The 15,816-nt window shown below is 37.9% G+C and overlaps 1 protein-coding gene across 1 annotated transcript; it reads right to left on the reverse strand.

The window, feature by feature from the left end:
- Positions 1 to 6,630: 6,630 nt before the first annotated feature.
- LOC136207405 (probable aspartyl protease At4g16563) lies at positions 6,631 to 8,073 on the reverse strand. The gene has a single exon (XM_065998667.1). The coding sequence runs from the start codon at positions 8,071 to 8,073 to the stop codon at positions 6,631 to 6,633; it is 1,443 nt and encodes a 480-aa protein (XP_065854739.1).
- Positions 8,074 to 15,816: the final 7,743 nt, after the last annotated feature.

A 15,816-nucleotide genomic window follows, 5' to 3' on the forward strand; every position in this document is an offset into this window, starting at 1 on the left:
TTGACTCCAAACTATCATAGAACTCCATCCTCATTTCTTCAAAGTAGAACACACTGAGTAACCAGTGTTCTCCTTTATAGTTGATGGGTATTAGCACATGTTTAACATCATACCAAGGCCGAGTGTGAAACTCTTTCATCCCAGTGATTCGTTGCACAAACAACTTGGATTGTCCCCATTTTCCGGGTTTGTCATAATTCTTGGTCATATTTGCAAACTCCATAAATCCAAAGAAATTTGAGTCGATGGCAGTCCAATCCTGACTCTGATGGATGTATTTTCCGTTCAATAACCACAAAAATGCATTTACAAGCTGCAACACATGCAAAAATAAGTACAAACACAACACATACAAAGTGAACAACATAAACCAAAACATGGAAAGTGAGCAATATCTTACTTGGCTGTCTATGTACTTTCCAGTTATCTCTGCCTCTTCAAACCACGATACAGTCTGTCCCCAATCGGTTCCACCTAACGTCCTCAGCTGATCATAGGGGGTACTCTTCTTCCAGTCATCATATGTCTGTAGAAGGTGTCCTTATATACGATCGCGACCATCATGTTGTTCCACGGGGTACTGGGCATCATCATCATCAAAATGATATTCCATCCGCGGATCAGTGAATGGTGACTTAACGTCTTTCCCACGTTTCTTTTCTCGCTGGGGTCTCCCTTTCACTTCTTCCTCCTTGATGTTTCCATCCCTTCCTCTCCCTCTTCTTCCTCCTCTAGTCCCTCTTCCTCCCCCTCCTCTCCCTCTTCCTCCTCCTCTTCCACCTCCTCTTCCTCCTCCTCTACCTCCTCTTTTACCATGCCCTTCCTCCTTATGTTTAACCTCGATAGTCAAATCTTCTATTTCTCCTTTGTCTTCACGTCTAGGTAAAGATGATTAGACAACTTGGTTAACCAGAAGAGTAAGCTGTCCATGATCGATCTCAGCATCATGGCCGTCATGGCTCTCATCCTATTAAAACACCATTTAGAAACACAGATTATATCATTGTGACCTCAGTTAAAAGCACCATATTAAACGTTAAAAACAAACTTACATCAATCATTATAACAATTTCCCTCTCCTGCTCTTTCTTCTCCATATCCTCCTGCTGTTTCTTCTCCCTCTCCTCCTGCTCTTTCTTCTCCCTCTCCTCCTGCTGTTTCTTCTCCATATCCTCCTGTTGTTTCTTCTCCCTCTCCTCATGCTCTTTCTTCTCCATATCCTCCTGCTCTTTCTTCTCCCTCTCCTCCTGCTATTTCTTCTCCCTCTCCTCATGCTGTTTCTTCTCCCTCTCCTCCTGCTCTTTCTTCTCCCTCTCCTCATGCTGTTTCTTCTCCCTCTCCTCCTGGTCTTTCTTCTCCCTCTCCTCATGCTCTTTCTTCTCCATCTCCTCCTGCTCTTTATTCTCCATCTCCTCCTGCTCCGTCTTCTCATTATCCTCCAGACCTTATCCTCCAATCTCCATCTCATACATATCAACATCCCGTTGTGACTCCAGTTCCTGCACATCACGTTCTACAATGGACAATCTATTTACAAATGCATTCATTATCCGCTCTTGCTGACCAAACTGTTCAGTTATCATCTTCTCTTGCTCAGCAAACTTGTCATTCATTTTCTTCTCGTGCTCATCAAACATCCTCCTCAGTAGTCGTTCCAGACCAGATTGTTTCTTCTTCTGGACAGGTACTCTAGGTGATACAATGAAGGCATTTTCAGCATTATCAGTCTCAGATTCACTGCCATCCTCTACATCAACATATCCCCCTTCATATGTACCCAATCCCTCATGTTCCTCCTTTTCCATGCCTTCATCTTCTTGCTCCTCTTTCCCCTCTTCTTCCACCTCCTTCCCCTTTGCAACCTCTTGCCCCTTTTCCTCCTCTTGCTCCTTTTCCAAATCGGTAAACACTTGGTCATAATTACACTGCAGACCATCCACATGGTTTACTAGATGATCATACCATGAGCTTTCTTTCTCTCTTTCTTCAGCTGTAAGTTTCGTGGCATTTGGTTTTACACCCGACTAGAAATACAAATGTACAAATAAACAAGTCAGTCAGATGTATAGCACAATAGTGACACATATAGGCACAATGCTTGGTCAACTTACCGATGCTCGTAAAGTATATAGCATTTAATAGGACAAGTGTATCCTATCGCAACAAGTAATATTGTGCTAAGCACGAGATCGAACCACAAAGACTATTCGTTATAACTAGTAAATCTACCTAGAATGATCTAATTGTTTAGAGGGTTGGATAAAAGTTGGGTTTTTGATAACTAATTAACTAATTGAAAGCAATAAAGATAAAAAAATAAAGTGAACAATTGACAGGGTAGAAGGTGAATTGACGGATGGCACAATATAGGTTGAGGACTCCTTTGATTAAATCCTAGGTATGGGTTAAGGGAGTTCAGATTTGTGTTTTACCAATGATTGAAGGTAATTGTCCTAAGTGAAAGACAAATTTGTACGGGATTTGTCTAACCTATTCACATGCATTCGGGTGACGGCTTGATTAGGCATATACCCTAGGTCATGCAAAGCATTAGGTTTATTGACAACTAAGGCTAAAGCCGTAGCCCAGCCACAAAGCCTCATTCCTAGTGGTCTCTAGCGAAGTCAGGTTAATACAAATTCGGGATAGACGATTCCGTGGTCAGGTTCTCATCTATCTATAATCCTATTTAATGTCAGGGTCACAGGCATTAGGCACATTATATACATAAACAGGCTAGTTGATCATTATCAATGTTCATTCTAGCATAAATCCTGTTTCTAACAATATCTAGGCATTAAGCATGCATAAACTGATCAATCAAAGGTCCTAGATCCCTAATCATACAACCAATTTCATCCTCATCCCAAATTGGATGGAGATCAGTTCATAGACAAACCAATCATAGGAAAAAGGATAATAGGAATAATGGAAAAAGCTTCAATTAAATATAATCGCAAAAGATAAAAGGGAAAGAGATAGAAATCCAAAACCCGTTTTGCCGATTCTGATTACAAAAATAGAAGATGAGGAACTTCTCCCATCAATTGTTCTTGAAAGAAAAGACAAAACAGAAATAAAACCTAATCTAGAAAGCAGGAAATCTAATCTAAAAGCTAAAAATCTACATTTTGGAGGAGAGAAAACCCTAGCGGCTCTCTAATTTATTAAGTGGCTAATCCCCCCTCAAAAGATTAGGTTTAGCTCCCTATTTATAGAATTAGGAAGGAAACCCTAATGCTTCAGGGGTAAAAATGGCATTTACAAAGTATTTAATGGGCTTTTGGGCCCAGATCCGCGAATTTCAGCAAGGGGGAAGGTGCTGGTGCGCCTTTCCCCGCCTTGTCTCGTCGAGACAGGGCATGTCTCGACGAGACGAGGGCCTGTCTCGACGAGACAGGTAATGTCTCGCCGAGACAGGTCCTATTTCAGGAACTGTGGCTCCGGCTTTTATCTGATTAGGTCCCTGGGCTTCCGAAAAGTGCTCTAATGGTCCCTGACGAATCCCAAAAGTGCTCTAATGGTCCCTGAATGATCCGGAAATGCTCCAATAGGCTTGGGTCTGGTTCGAAAATGCACGAAAGGTCCTTGAAAATCCCTGAAAACACCGAAAATGCCAAAAATAAGGGAATTTGCTAATTTAAACTAAAAGATAATAAAACGCTACTGAAATTAAAAGGAAATAAAGCAAAAGGAAGCTAAAAGGGGCCTAAAAACCATATACAAATGGGAGCTATCACTTACTTCAAAAATGGCTAGGACTTTGGGCAATTTAGCGATACTGGTCTTTTTCCATCGTAGCCATCGTGGGATGCGAGTGCCTTTCTTCTCATACCATGTCCGAGTGGCATCCCATACTTCCAACAACCAAGCCTGCAACAAAGTTCCAATTCATTATTTATACCTATTACCAACATTTCTAGTATACAGAATATACACACATCATACCTGAAATACGTGTGCAAAACCATATAGGTTGCATGAGACACGTTTAGTCCTTAACTTCGCCCTATAAGCGATCAATTGATCAATTCGGTCTTTTCCACCATCTATCCCATTAACAAGAGACCTGTAGGTCACATCCCAGCCACAAACACCCCACGGGATCTCGTTAAACATTCTTGGAAATTCAGCAAGTTCCAACACCCAAGGAAGAACTTTTTTTCGCGAGTGTTATCCAACACACAGCCAATGGAAAAATACAACATGGCAAATGAAACTGCATCCTGATCAGATTGATCCTTCCAAACAGTTTGCAGCATAATTGTTTCCACGTCTTTATAGGATGGTGTAGGGATGCCTGGAAAAAACTTATTCCTAAATCTATATGGCTTATTTATCCCACTGAACCTTTCGAGAAATGCTTCCATGTCTCCAAACCGTAACCCACTTAGGAGTCCAAACTCCCAATCCCCAAATCTTAACTCAACACCTCTAACTTTGAAGCAAAGCTCCATGGGTTTGAGGTCTTCACGTATGATCTCCCTTGTTAAAACAGTATGGCAGAGGACTCCTGCAAATACTATATTGGTCATTTCCAAATACTGGCCGAAGCAACTCTTCCTAAATAGATTTAGTTGGTCTGATGTTAAGCACCCCTTTATCTGGTTTGCTGCTTCTAGGTTACACCTAACTGTGATGACGCTTTCCGTTCCAAATGCTTTTTTGTATTTATATGTAGATTTCTTCTTGGCTTTCTTCTTCGAAGGAGAGCCATGCTCATCTCTCTTCCTCTTGTCTACACGATCATGCTGAAAAATATCGAGTGACATATCATCAGGGAACATACAATTAAGCTAATTATAACGTTGAGCTAGAATGAGCTAGCGTATGCTAAAATAAGAGAGTTATCAGTAATAGGTCGTCGATATGAATGTTCTATCGGCAATAGGTCGTCGATATGAATGTTCTATCGGCAATATAACGTCGATATGAATGTTCTATCGGCAAAATGATCGACGATATGAATGTTATATCGGCAATATATCGTCGATATAGATGTTCTATCGGCCATTAGGCTGTCTATGACTATGTACTATCTACAATTAGGTTGCCGATGAACATACACATCGACGAATTTCAACCAAACCGAATGACTTCCTAACACCAGACGAACCCAGAAAAAACCCTAACACCAGAAGCAGTAAACGAAACGAAACGAAACGAAATGTTCCTTCTCAAACACAACAAATGTACATGCAATAGAAGAGAGAAACACAAATGTAAAGTCAAGTTATTTACCCTCTTTTTCGTTCTTCCTTCTGAATTCGATTCGTTGTCTGAGCTTGGTGTTCTCGCCATGTCCACTCGAAGTAACAGAGATTCGCCGGATGAAATGTACAGAATCGGCCAATGAATCGCCAGAAAGTTAGAGAGAGGAATAGAGGGGTGTTAGGTTAGAGTGATGAAAGTTCGAATGTTGAAGAGCGGGAGCGGAGTGTTAGAGATGAGGGCAAGGTTGGAATATAGTTAATGAAATGTGTTAGTTTTGGTGAGATTTTGAAAGTGTGTTAGAAAAGAAAACTAACCCCTTAAAAGGTGCTAGTTTTGTAATTGTCCCATATTTTTATGGCCTAATACATCACCAACTCTCTGAACTTGTCCATAATAGTAGATTGGCTCCCTGAACTTGTCAAGTGTTTCACCAGCTCCCTAAACTTGCTTATTTCGTATCACCAGCTTCCTAAACTTGCTTATTTCGTATCACCAGCTCCCTAAACTTGTCCATAAAAATTTATTAGCTCCCTAAACTTGCTTATTCCGTAACAACTAAATACAAAAATCATAATACTAACTCAGATTAAAGTGCAAAAATACTCCTAACATTTTGGGCCAAGAGTAATTTTACCCCTAACGTCTAAAATGGTGCAATTTTACCCCTAACATTAGTAGCCAAGAGCAAATTTATAAATTTGGTGAATTTTTTTTGTCCAATTCGTACAAAAGTCGGTATTTTTTTTATTTTTTTCACATCCCAACATATGTTTGTGATTTGTTACTGATAAAATGACGCACGTGTGAAGTGTAGATGACAAGATTCATGACCGAGAAGACAGTTTGATGAATTATTTCTCAAATTAACCCAATTTATCAATGTTAGGGGTAAATTGCTCTTGGCTTCCAACGTTAGGGATAAAATTGCACCATTTTAGATGTTAGGGGTAAAATTACTTCTGACCCAAAATGTTAGGGGTATTTTTGCATATTAATCTGAGTTAGTATTATGGTTTTTGTATTTAGTTGTTACAGAATAAACAAGTTTAGGGAGCTAGTGAGATATTTGCAAAGTTCATGGAGCTAATAATTTTTTATGGACAATTTTAGAGAGCTGGTAAGACACTTGTAAAATTTAGGGAACCAATCTACTATTATGAACAAGTTCAGGGAGCTGGTGATATATTAAGCCTATTTTTATTGATTAAAGTATATGTAACATCAAATTATCAGTCTAATATACGAATGACGTGTAGTATGCATAAAATATCTCATTTTTTATATGAAAAACAAAACTTAATTATACAAAGAAGCAAAACATATTAGAATAAAAGATAATTTAATAACTTGAAACTAAATGATGAGACATATCCATTGATTAATCAAGTAATCAGCATAAAATCAAAATTGCTGCAATTAAGAAGTTTCATCTAAAGCACAATCCATTGGTTGAAACCCAATTCTCTCATTCTCCAAATCATAAACAACCTTCAAATTCTGTTGCTGAAAGCTCCCAAAAACAGCAGCAGGTCCAAAATCCCCATCTTCCATGCTTTGAAACAGCAGACATTTCACCACACTTGAATTACTTGGAGCACTCATAGCATAAAAATGGTTTTCTTGAGGCAAAACAACACTCACATTGTTCAAAAAATGGAAACTAATTGCTGGAAATTCAAACCCATTTGATGAACTATTATCAGAACAAGGAACCTTGTAACAAAGATCAAACCCACTTCTCATTTCAACCTCAAAAGCCCTAGGATAATCAATGGCTGATTTAAGAGCTGAAAGAAGTTGAGAATAGAGTGGTTCAGGTAAATGGGTATAAGTAGTTCCTGAATCAATTAACATTCCTCCATTACCTAATGAATCAAATTCCCTCAAATTTGATTGCACTTGAGTATTAATTGCACTAATGTTGTTGTCACCAATTAGGGTTATGGATTCTAGACCAATGTAGTAGTAATTAGGGTAGATAGGGCTCTTCAACATTGGAGTAAATTGCATAAAGTTATCATCTTTATCATTAGAAGATAATGCAACATCTCCTATAATCAACGAGCTTGAAAAATTTGGGTTATTTGAGTATTTGAAAGGCAAGAAACAATGAGAAAACCCCTTTTTAACAAGCCCTAATTGGGATGGGAAAGAAAGTTTCCCCCTTCCAAATCCTGCAATTCCAATTGGTTCATGATAAGTAGAACCAACACACCCAAAAACAAACTTAGAAATCTCTCTAAAACTAAAACCCCTATTTTCATGAACCCTAATTGAATCTCTAGTTAGGGTTCCAATCACAACCCCTCCAGCTCCATAAGTGTAAGCAAAAGAAGGGCAAGGTCTAGGGCAATTTCCCTTGACAATAGTAGCTAAAGAACACCCTGACATAGTGCAGGAATCAAAAGGGTTATCTGAGCTATGAATTTCGATGCAAAAGGGGCTAGAACATGAATCTCTGTAATATGTTGAAGAAGAAGAAGATGAGAATGCAGAAGTTAACTTACTGTTCTTGTATTCGTCGCAATTCAAGCAATCAAAAGAGAGATTTCCACAGGGAACCCAAGTGAGATCACTGCCTGTATCCATATATACTTGAATGACTTGTGGAGGTGTGCCAATGTTTAGAGATATTAAGTAGCCATCTCTTACTTCTCTAAGTGGTTCAATCATGGTTTGGTCTAGTTGGGTAAGTTTGGTTCTTGAGTGTTTTGGATGAGGAAGAGAAGTTGAAGAATGGGTCAGACTCAGAATTAGTCTGTTGTTAGGGTTTTTTTGCTTAGCTAAAGATTGATTAGAGATGAAGAATAGATGGAGAATGAAGAGGAGAAATTTTGTGACTTTGTTTAGTGTTGCCATTAGAGGTAACTAATAATTTTGTTATTTGTTTTTAAGATTGAATGATAGATTGGGATGCTAACATCTATTTATACATGATCAAGAAGTAATTAATTAAGGAAAATTCCTGTATATGTATATATATATATAGTTAAATTTGTACTAGATTCTCTCAAATTAATTAATGATGATAAATATAAAATTGTTCAAGTAATCTTCTTTCTTTTATTCAATTTAAAGTTATCAATAAATTGATTTCAAATAAAACTCGGTGGTTTCATTTTTTTTTTTTTTGCAGATTGGTGATACGTGTGGTTGATAAAATTTTCATCTTTTCAAATTTAACCGATAACAAGCTCAAAGTGAAAATTTTAAGAATTAGGGTGCGTTTGTTTTGATGTTTCTGTTTGATGTTAGAAAAAACTAGTTTTCAAAAAGCACGGATTCCCAGCTTTTGTAAAATGTTACTTTTCAGGTGTAAAAGATAAACAGAAGATCACTAACCAAACACCTAAAACTCTCATTTTTGAAGTGAAAGGGCAAACAGAAGCATGAAAATGAGCAACTAAATACCCATTAGAGTTGTTTAGTATCATATTTACTATGGAACCACATTTTTTATTTTTCAAAATCATAAATTTTGGAGTTTTCTGTCTCTAAACGTTAACTTTCTTTCTCATAAAAAATAACACCTAAATAACGTTAAAAATTTGAAGAATTAAAGTTGCTAAAATATCATTTATTTTTTAAAAATTTTCATTTTAAGGTCGTTATATGCCAAATTTGGAAAAATGAAAATTTTACCAACCATAAGTACCAATCTGCAAAAATGTGAAACCACATACTTTTATTTGAAATTAACCCGAATTAAAAGAAGCATTAAATTTTGAAGATATTACAAAGTCTATCGAAGCTCGATGAATTTCGCGACGATTCTACAATTTATGAATATGTTTACAGATCGTTTTGTTGTAAATTGGGTGAATCAAAATTAATAAAATTTTACCCAAGAGTCATGCAACTTGGTAATTAATTATGTGCATAATTCATAATTAATTAGGCAAAAATAAGTATAATTAGTGGCAGAAAATGAGGAATTATGCAAAAAGGTAGGAGAAGAATATGAGTGACAAATAGGATATTTGAGTGGGGAGGGCGTGGGCATGAGATTTCTAATAGTAGAAATAAAAAAGAGTGGAACCCAAAAATGGTATATATATAGCAATTAATTAGCATCTAATCAAAAACTAATCTAACCTAATTAGTGGGCATGCATTATGCAATTTTGTACTTTCAAACTATTATAATATTACTTCTCAACTTATTAAATAAAGAAGAGAATCATATGCTTCATTTTCATGTGGGTACTAGTGCCTAGGAAATTTTGATAACGTATATTTGGATAGCACGTGCATGACTCGTGTATCCTAGGTCATTATTTCTTTTTATAATTAATTCTATTGTTCGGTTTGAAACTCGTGACATATCCATTGGTCCCGTTCAGTAAGATGTAATGATATTTGTAATGGAATGATCATTATATTGAAGGTTCGTTACCATGTTTGATTGCACATTACAATTTTGTTGTAATGGAATGAGAGAACCATGAGTTAAATTTTTTTCAACAAATCTTAAATCTTGTAATTCCCATTACATAGAAAAATGACTTGAATTATTGTTAGATCTAAAACATCTAATCCTAATTCCTACTTTCAAAACTCCATCTAACCTCTTATTTGTCAAAATCTCAAATCTCAATCTAACCTCTCATTCTTGTAAAAAACGTAAAATGTAGAAAAACATGAAAAATTGAAAAAGAGAAAAAAAGAGAAAAAGGGAAACCGGAAAAAGGAGACAAGAGAAAAACAGTGAAAAATATTAAAGATGGAAATTAAAAAAACGAGAAAAAAATAAAAAAATAAAAAAATAAAAAAACAAAAACAAAAAACTATACACTAATTTATTGATTTCAGTTAATCTAATAATTTTATATTTGATTTCGATTCAATTTTTTTTTTTTTGCAATTTTTCATATTTTTCACGGTTTCATATTTGTTTTATTTTAATTATATAAATAAAATTTTATGATTACATTTAATTAGGAAGACACAAGTATTGTAATGGTAATTACATTCCATCATTTTCTTTTTTATTTGTCAACCAAACATGGTAATAAAATCACTATTCCATTCCATTCCATTCCATTCCATTCCATTACAATTTTGATTACATTATATTGAATTACGATATATCAAATGGACCCTTTATATTTTTCCTAATTATAGTTTGTTGTGTATATTAGGATTCGAATAAAAAATCGATAGTTTAAACGATTTGGAACTTTTAACCACTCAATAAAAGCTATTACTAGATGTTATTTGTCACACACATAATTATATATACTATTGAACTTCTAGTTATTAAATAATGATTAACAGAAACATTATTTGGTTTTACCTACCTGTTTAACCTTTTGGTTAAATTGGTTTCTTGACACAGTAACAAAGTCACTTAGATCAAATAATTTAAAAATCTTTATAATTCCATTTTGTTAATAGAATTTCAATAGATAGCAAGATGGGTTTGTATTGTACAAACCTCAAATCAATAAGCATTCACGCACATGAATTTATCACATATAATAATAAAATCAATGTTGTACTTTACGTATCAGGTTAAACTTTTGGTCAAATTAGTTTTTTTAACATAGTATTAAACTCTCCAAACAAGTAGTTTGAAGTTGAAATCCTAACAACTTCATTTGTTGATAAAATTTCAAGATGAATTTGTGTTAAACATACTTCAAGGTTTCAAAGGGGATTAACATAAGGATGTGTGAAAGATGATGATGATGATAATAATAATAATAATAATAATAATAATAATAATAATAATAATAATAATAATAATAATAATAAAAAAGCAATTTTGGAGCTTTATCTATTGATGAAGCATATGGGCTTCGAAGGCCCACAAACAACATCCTAACGAGGATTAGTTAGGCCCACTAGCAAAGCCTAATCACCTCGTTGTCACACATAGCCAAAACTGGCAATCATGCCCTAACCCAAGCTAGAGGCAGTAAAGACTGTCATTACACCACAAGGGCAAGCCTATAATAAGAGGATCCCCACCCCACAATAAAGGATCCACACTTTCTCTTTCTACTCACTCACTCACTCTCTATATATCATTCCCTTCCTATCACTTGACACTAACGTGATTATATGAGTGTATCCCAATCCAAGTACATGTATAGTAAGCAAACTCGGAAGGACGTCTAGATCCCAACATCTCATCACCTATCAACTTAAATTACTTTTGGACCAAATGGTTCATTGATATTATTTTAGAGTCTCTGTTCAAATCCTAATAAATCCATTTATTAAGGGAATACCAACACATGATAATTAGGATGAGTCTATGTTGTGCAAATTGCAAGCTCAAAAGGAATTCATACACGGGGTGTATCAGAGGTAAATATAATAATAATAATAATAATAATAATAATAATAAAAGCTATTTTGGAATTTTACCTATCAACTTATATTCAGAGCCGCTTAACACTATGCCATTTTCCCTTTCACATGACACAAGATACATGACAGACATTTGTTTTCGTGTCATCTGAATATTTTTCGTGACAATATTTTAACTGTATGTCATCTGAAGGCGAACTAAAAAATACGCTCGATTCTCAGATGACATTACGATTACAGAATCCTGTCATCCAAAGAAAACGCGCGTTTTCGTTAAATTTGATGCGCTCAACAGATGACACTTCTAATAAATGAATGTCATTGTATGCCGAAAACAAAAAAGCGGCAAATGAAATTTCACTTACGCGACCATACCAAATTTTAGGCTCTCTATATATAAACCCTCTCTCAATCCCAAACCCCAGTTTAGGTTACACAAGCTTCATCCCTCTCATCCCTCATCCCTCTCTATCTCCATGGTTGATTTGAACATGCAATCACTGGGTGAGCTCGAAACACTACTGGTAAGCCATATTTTCTTCGTTCCTAGATGTATTAGAGTATCATTATTCCTTTACTCTATCTTTTCCTCATCCGATTTACTTTTGTGTATGTCGATTTCAACAGTTGGTATAAGGATCTTGTGATTTTCAGACCTATCGTTGAAAGGTTTAGATCTCTCGCTTAGCTACACTGATTTTATTGTATTTAGATTCACTGCTGTAAAGCTTGGGTCTTTATCTTTTTTAATCTAGGGCAAGACAGTGTCTGATATTTTAGATGGTATGAACTCATCTGATTCTTTTTTATTTGAACACAATATTTGCAGGGATAGTAAGAATGCTTCAGTACATGGGAAGACTGATGATAACTAGGGATGGATTTCCGATCAATTCTCTTCCCTGTGGGGGTGTCGTTGGGTTCGACGGGGGGAAGCTCCGATGCCAAAGTTAGTATGGTAAAAGGAGAATAAACTATATTGACGAAGGTAGGGTTTAAGGAAGAGAGTGAATGTGTACCTCAATAGCTTGGGGTGCAAGCTATTTATAGTCATGTGATCGTAACCCCTAGTAACCAGAAAGTCTCCATTAATGCCTCATTAATGGCGGTTACGGATCTCTCTTAACCGTGGCCGTTAGCTCATTAACGGTTCATTAATTGCCTTTATTGGGAATCGGCTCGGGCGGGCGGATCGAGACGCGTAGGCGGATCTCACGTAGGTTTGACTACGGATAGCGTGTGGCGGAATCTAGGTGATCCGCTACATAGATGACTTGCCTGATACGCCACTGCTTCCCCGGCATTCCCAATACGTTGCCGTTTCGATAAATATCCACTTTGATCCCATGGATAATATCTCGATGTTATCAGAAGCCCCCCTAAGTTTCGTTAAAGTCCTTTAGGGCTTTTGAGCTTCTTCGCACGCCGTCATTATGAACTGCATTTATGGTCACTCTGTTCCAGGCCATACATTAGGTGACAGGTGTCATAGGCGCGCTGCTCGAGGGAAGAGCGAACACCTTCTTCCGTCTCCCTCTTCTTTTCCAGTTCATTTGCGTCTTCTTCTTTCACTCTGCTTCGACTTTTTCCAGAGCTTTTTCCAAAGTCTAGAATCTTCAAAGCCTCTAACTCTCATGTAAGTGAATCTTTTCGCTTTGTTTTCTGGATGTTTATGAGTTCTTCCTCTGAGTCTACCCTCGAACTCTTTAATTTGACCACTTCCTCTGAAACCATAATTAGCTGGACTTCCTCTTCTAAGAGTTCTAATTCTTCCGAAAGTACTGCTAGTTGTGACCTAACCGAGTTGCGCAACTCGGTGAGTAGTGGCTATCGAACTCGTTTAGTTAGGACCCAGAACTCTCCCGTTGCCGCGACCCATATTGTTCCGGCGATAGATTCTAGGAGATTTTCCGGAACGGAGGCTTCTCCTTCAACTTCGTTTAGGAAAAAGCAGCCTAGGGCGGAGTCTACTTCGTCCCGTATGAGCGCTTCGGATCTAGCCAATTTGGCGGATCGTTTCCCCTGGATCAAGGATTATGAGACCGAGTTGGCGGCTGCTCATCAGCGACCCGCCTGTCCGCCCGTTGGGTACTTGTCCGTCTATAGCTGTCATGTGGAGAGGGGATTCCGTCTTCCTCTTCCTAAAATGATGGCGGATATCCTAGAGTACTTTGGGATCAATGTCTGCCAGCTGCATCCAAATGGCTGGTTAGATTTGGCCCTAGATTGTTATTTGGCTTCGAACCTAGGGGTAGTCTGTAACCCTCGAGTCTTCCGGTCTCTTCACAAACCAATGAAACGAAAGGCCAAGTCTTTTTACACTTTTGCTAAATTTAAGACTTATTCGCCCTTCTGCGGTAAGATGTCAAATGTCCATCTCTGGGACGAAAGATTTTTCTTTGTAAAGATAAAAGAGGGCGAACCTCTGGGATTTCCGTCGGTTTGGAATGCCAAACCTCTGCACATGGCTGGTGACTTACGTATATTGAGGGACAACGATAAGAAAGTGGCGGATCTCATGAAAAGCATCAAGGCGGACGCTTGGACATATGCTGTCGCCTTGGATTTTATGATGAACGACATCCCCTTGATCCGCCGAGAAGGGGACAAGATTACTTACGTGAAGTTTACACAACTAGAAGGAGGTAACTTTGTTTCTTCCTTGAACTTTGATTATTTTATTGTTCCCTTGTCAGGGGTTTGTCTGAGGCCAGTCGCGCCCTTGTAGAGATGCGTAAGAAGCAAAAGGATCTGGAGGCCCAGAAGGATATGCAGGTGGCGGATCCCCATAAGAGTGCAGGAAAGCGTCCTGCTGAAGAAGTTGCGGATCCTCCTCTGCAGAAGAATAAGAAATCCACAGCTTCTGGTGGAGGAAAGTTAATGGCGGATGCCATGAGAGCTGAGAAGTCTTTAGTGGAGAAGGAACAGGTATGCTTGCCTCAATATCTCTCCTTTCCCTGCCGTGAATCTTGGTTTTGACCTTTTAATTCTTGTACAGGTGGTGAAGCCTGACTTAGGTGGATACTGGCTTGCCAAGTATGGCGATAAAGGGTCCGTGAGGAACGAGTCCATTATCAACGATCTCGATGAGGCCCTTGGTCAACTTGGAGAAGTACAGGTGAGCCAGGATAAGTTCTCCGGGACAGCCCATGCCAAGATGATTAATAGGGATCTCCTTCTGGTAAGCTTTTCTTTTTGCTTTTCACATTTTTGGATGAAAGAGTGATCTCTCTTGAGGAGATTTTGGTTTTTACTTCCTCTTTTGCTTTGATAGGCCTACACGCATGTGCGTGCTCTAGAGGCGGATCTACTCCAAGGGGTGGCGGACAAGGCGACCATAAAAAGGCTAGAGAAAGAGGCCGTCGTTGCAAACACGAACGCCGCTTCCGCCATTGCTCTTAATGAGAGTAAGGATGCTGAGATCCTCAGATTGAAGGAAAAGATAGATGCAGATGCTGAAGATCACAAGGCTGCTTTATCTAATGCGGAGATTCTGGCAGGGGAATGAGCTTACTATTATGGCGAATGGATCATGGCATATGTCAGGCTTGCTTATCCTGAGATTGATTTTGTGGATCCTAAGTACATGGTCCCTGAGGTGGAGGATTGCCTTAAGTACCGCAAAATCCCGAACATCAAGGACTTCATCCGTGATCATATTCGCAAGGTGATGAATGGATCTACCGAAGAGAGCAAACCCCTTGTTGATCTTGAACCAAAGGATCTCGATGAAGCATCCCAGGAAGCGGGTGATAAGAATAATGAGCTGATAATAGATTGTACTATTCTTCAGGAAGGAAACCATTTCTGTGGAGAAGGAGGTCTCTCTGGAGGGCGCATCTGGTGAGAAAGATGCTAAGGAGGATGCTCCCCTAGATGTTTAGTTTTTGTAAATGTAACTAAGTAAACTTTTTATTTTAATCCTTGCTATAACCATTTATCTTTACTTTACGCTTTATATCCTTCAACAAGTAAGTCTATAGGTTTTAGGATTGGTTCTGCTAGTTCGAGGTAGGTGCCCAGCCATACCCCGGGATGTGAGCCTTTGTGATGGCTTGGAGCTTTTATTCCTTTAGAGGAAGTTAAGCTGCCTTAGGCGATCGATTGGCTTCCTATCTTTGAGGTGAATTCGATCCGCTACTAGGACTTCGGGCTCTTCTTTGGAAAGAGTGTGTGAGAGCGTAAAGATCTCACGTCTGAGAAATGTTTTAACTCTATCTCTGACGGGGATTAATTTGTTTCCTATCTTTGAGGTAGATTGATCCGCCGCTGAGATTGTTCTCCT

Source organism: Euphorbia lathyris, chromosome 9 (genome assembly GCF_963576675.1).
Source record: "Euphorbia lathyris chromosome 9, ddEupLath1.1, whole genome shotgun sequence".
NCBI lineage: Eukaryota > Viridiplantae > Streptophyta > Magnoliopsida > Malpighiales > Euphorbiaceae > Euphorbia > Euphorbia lathyris.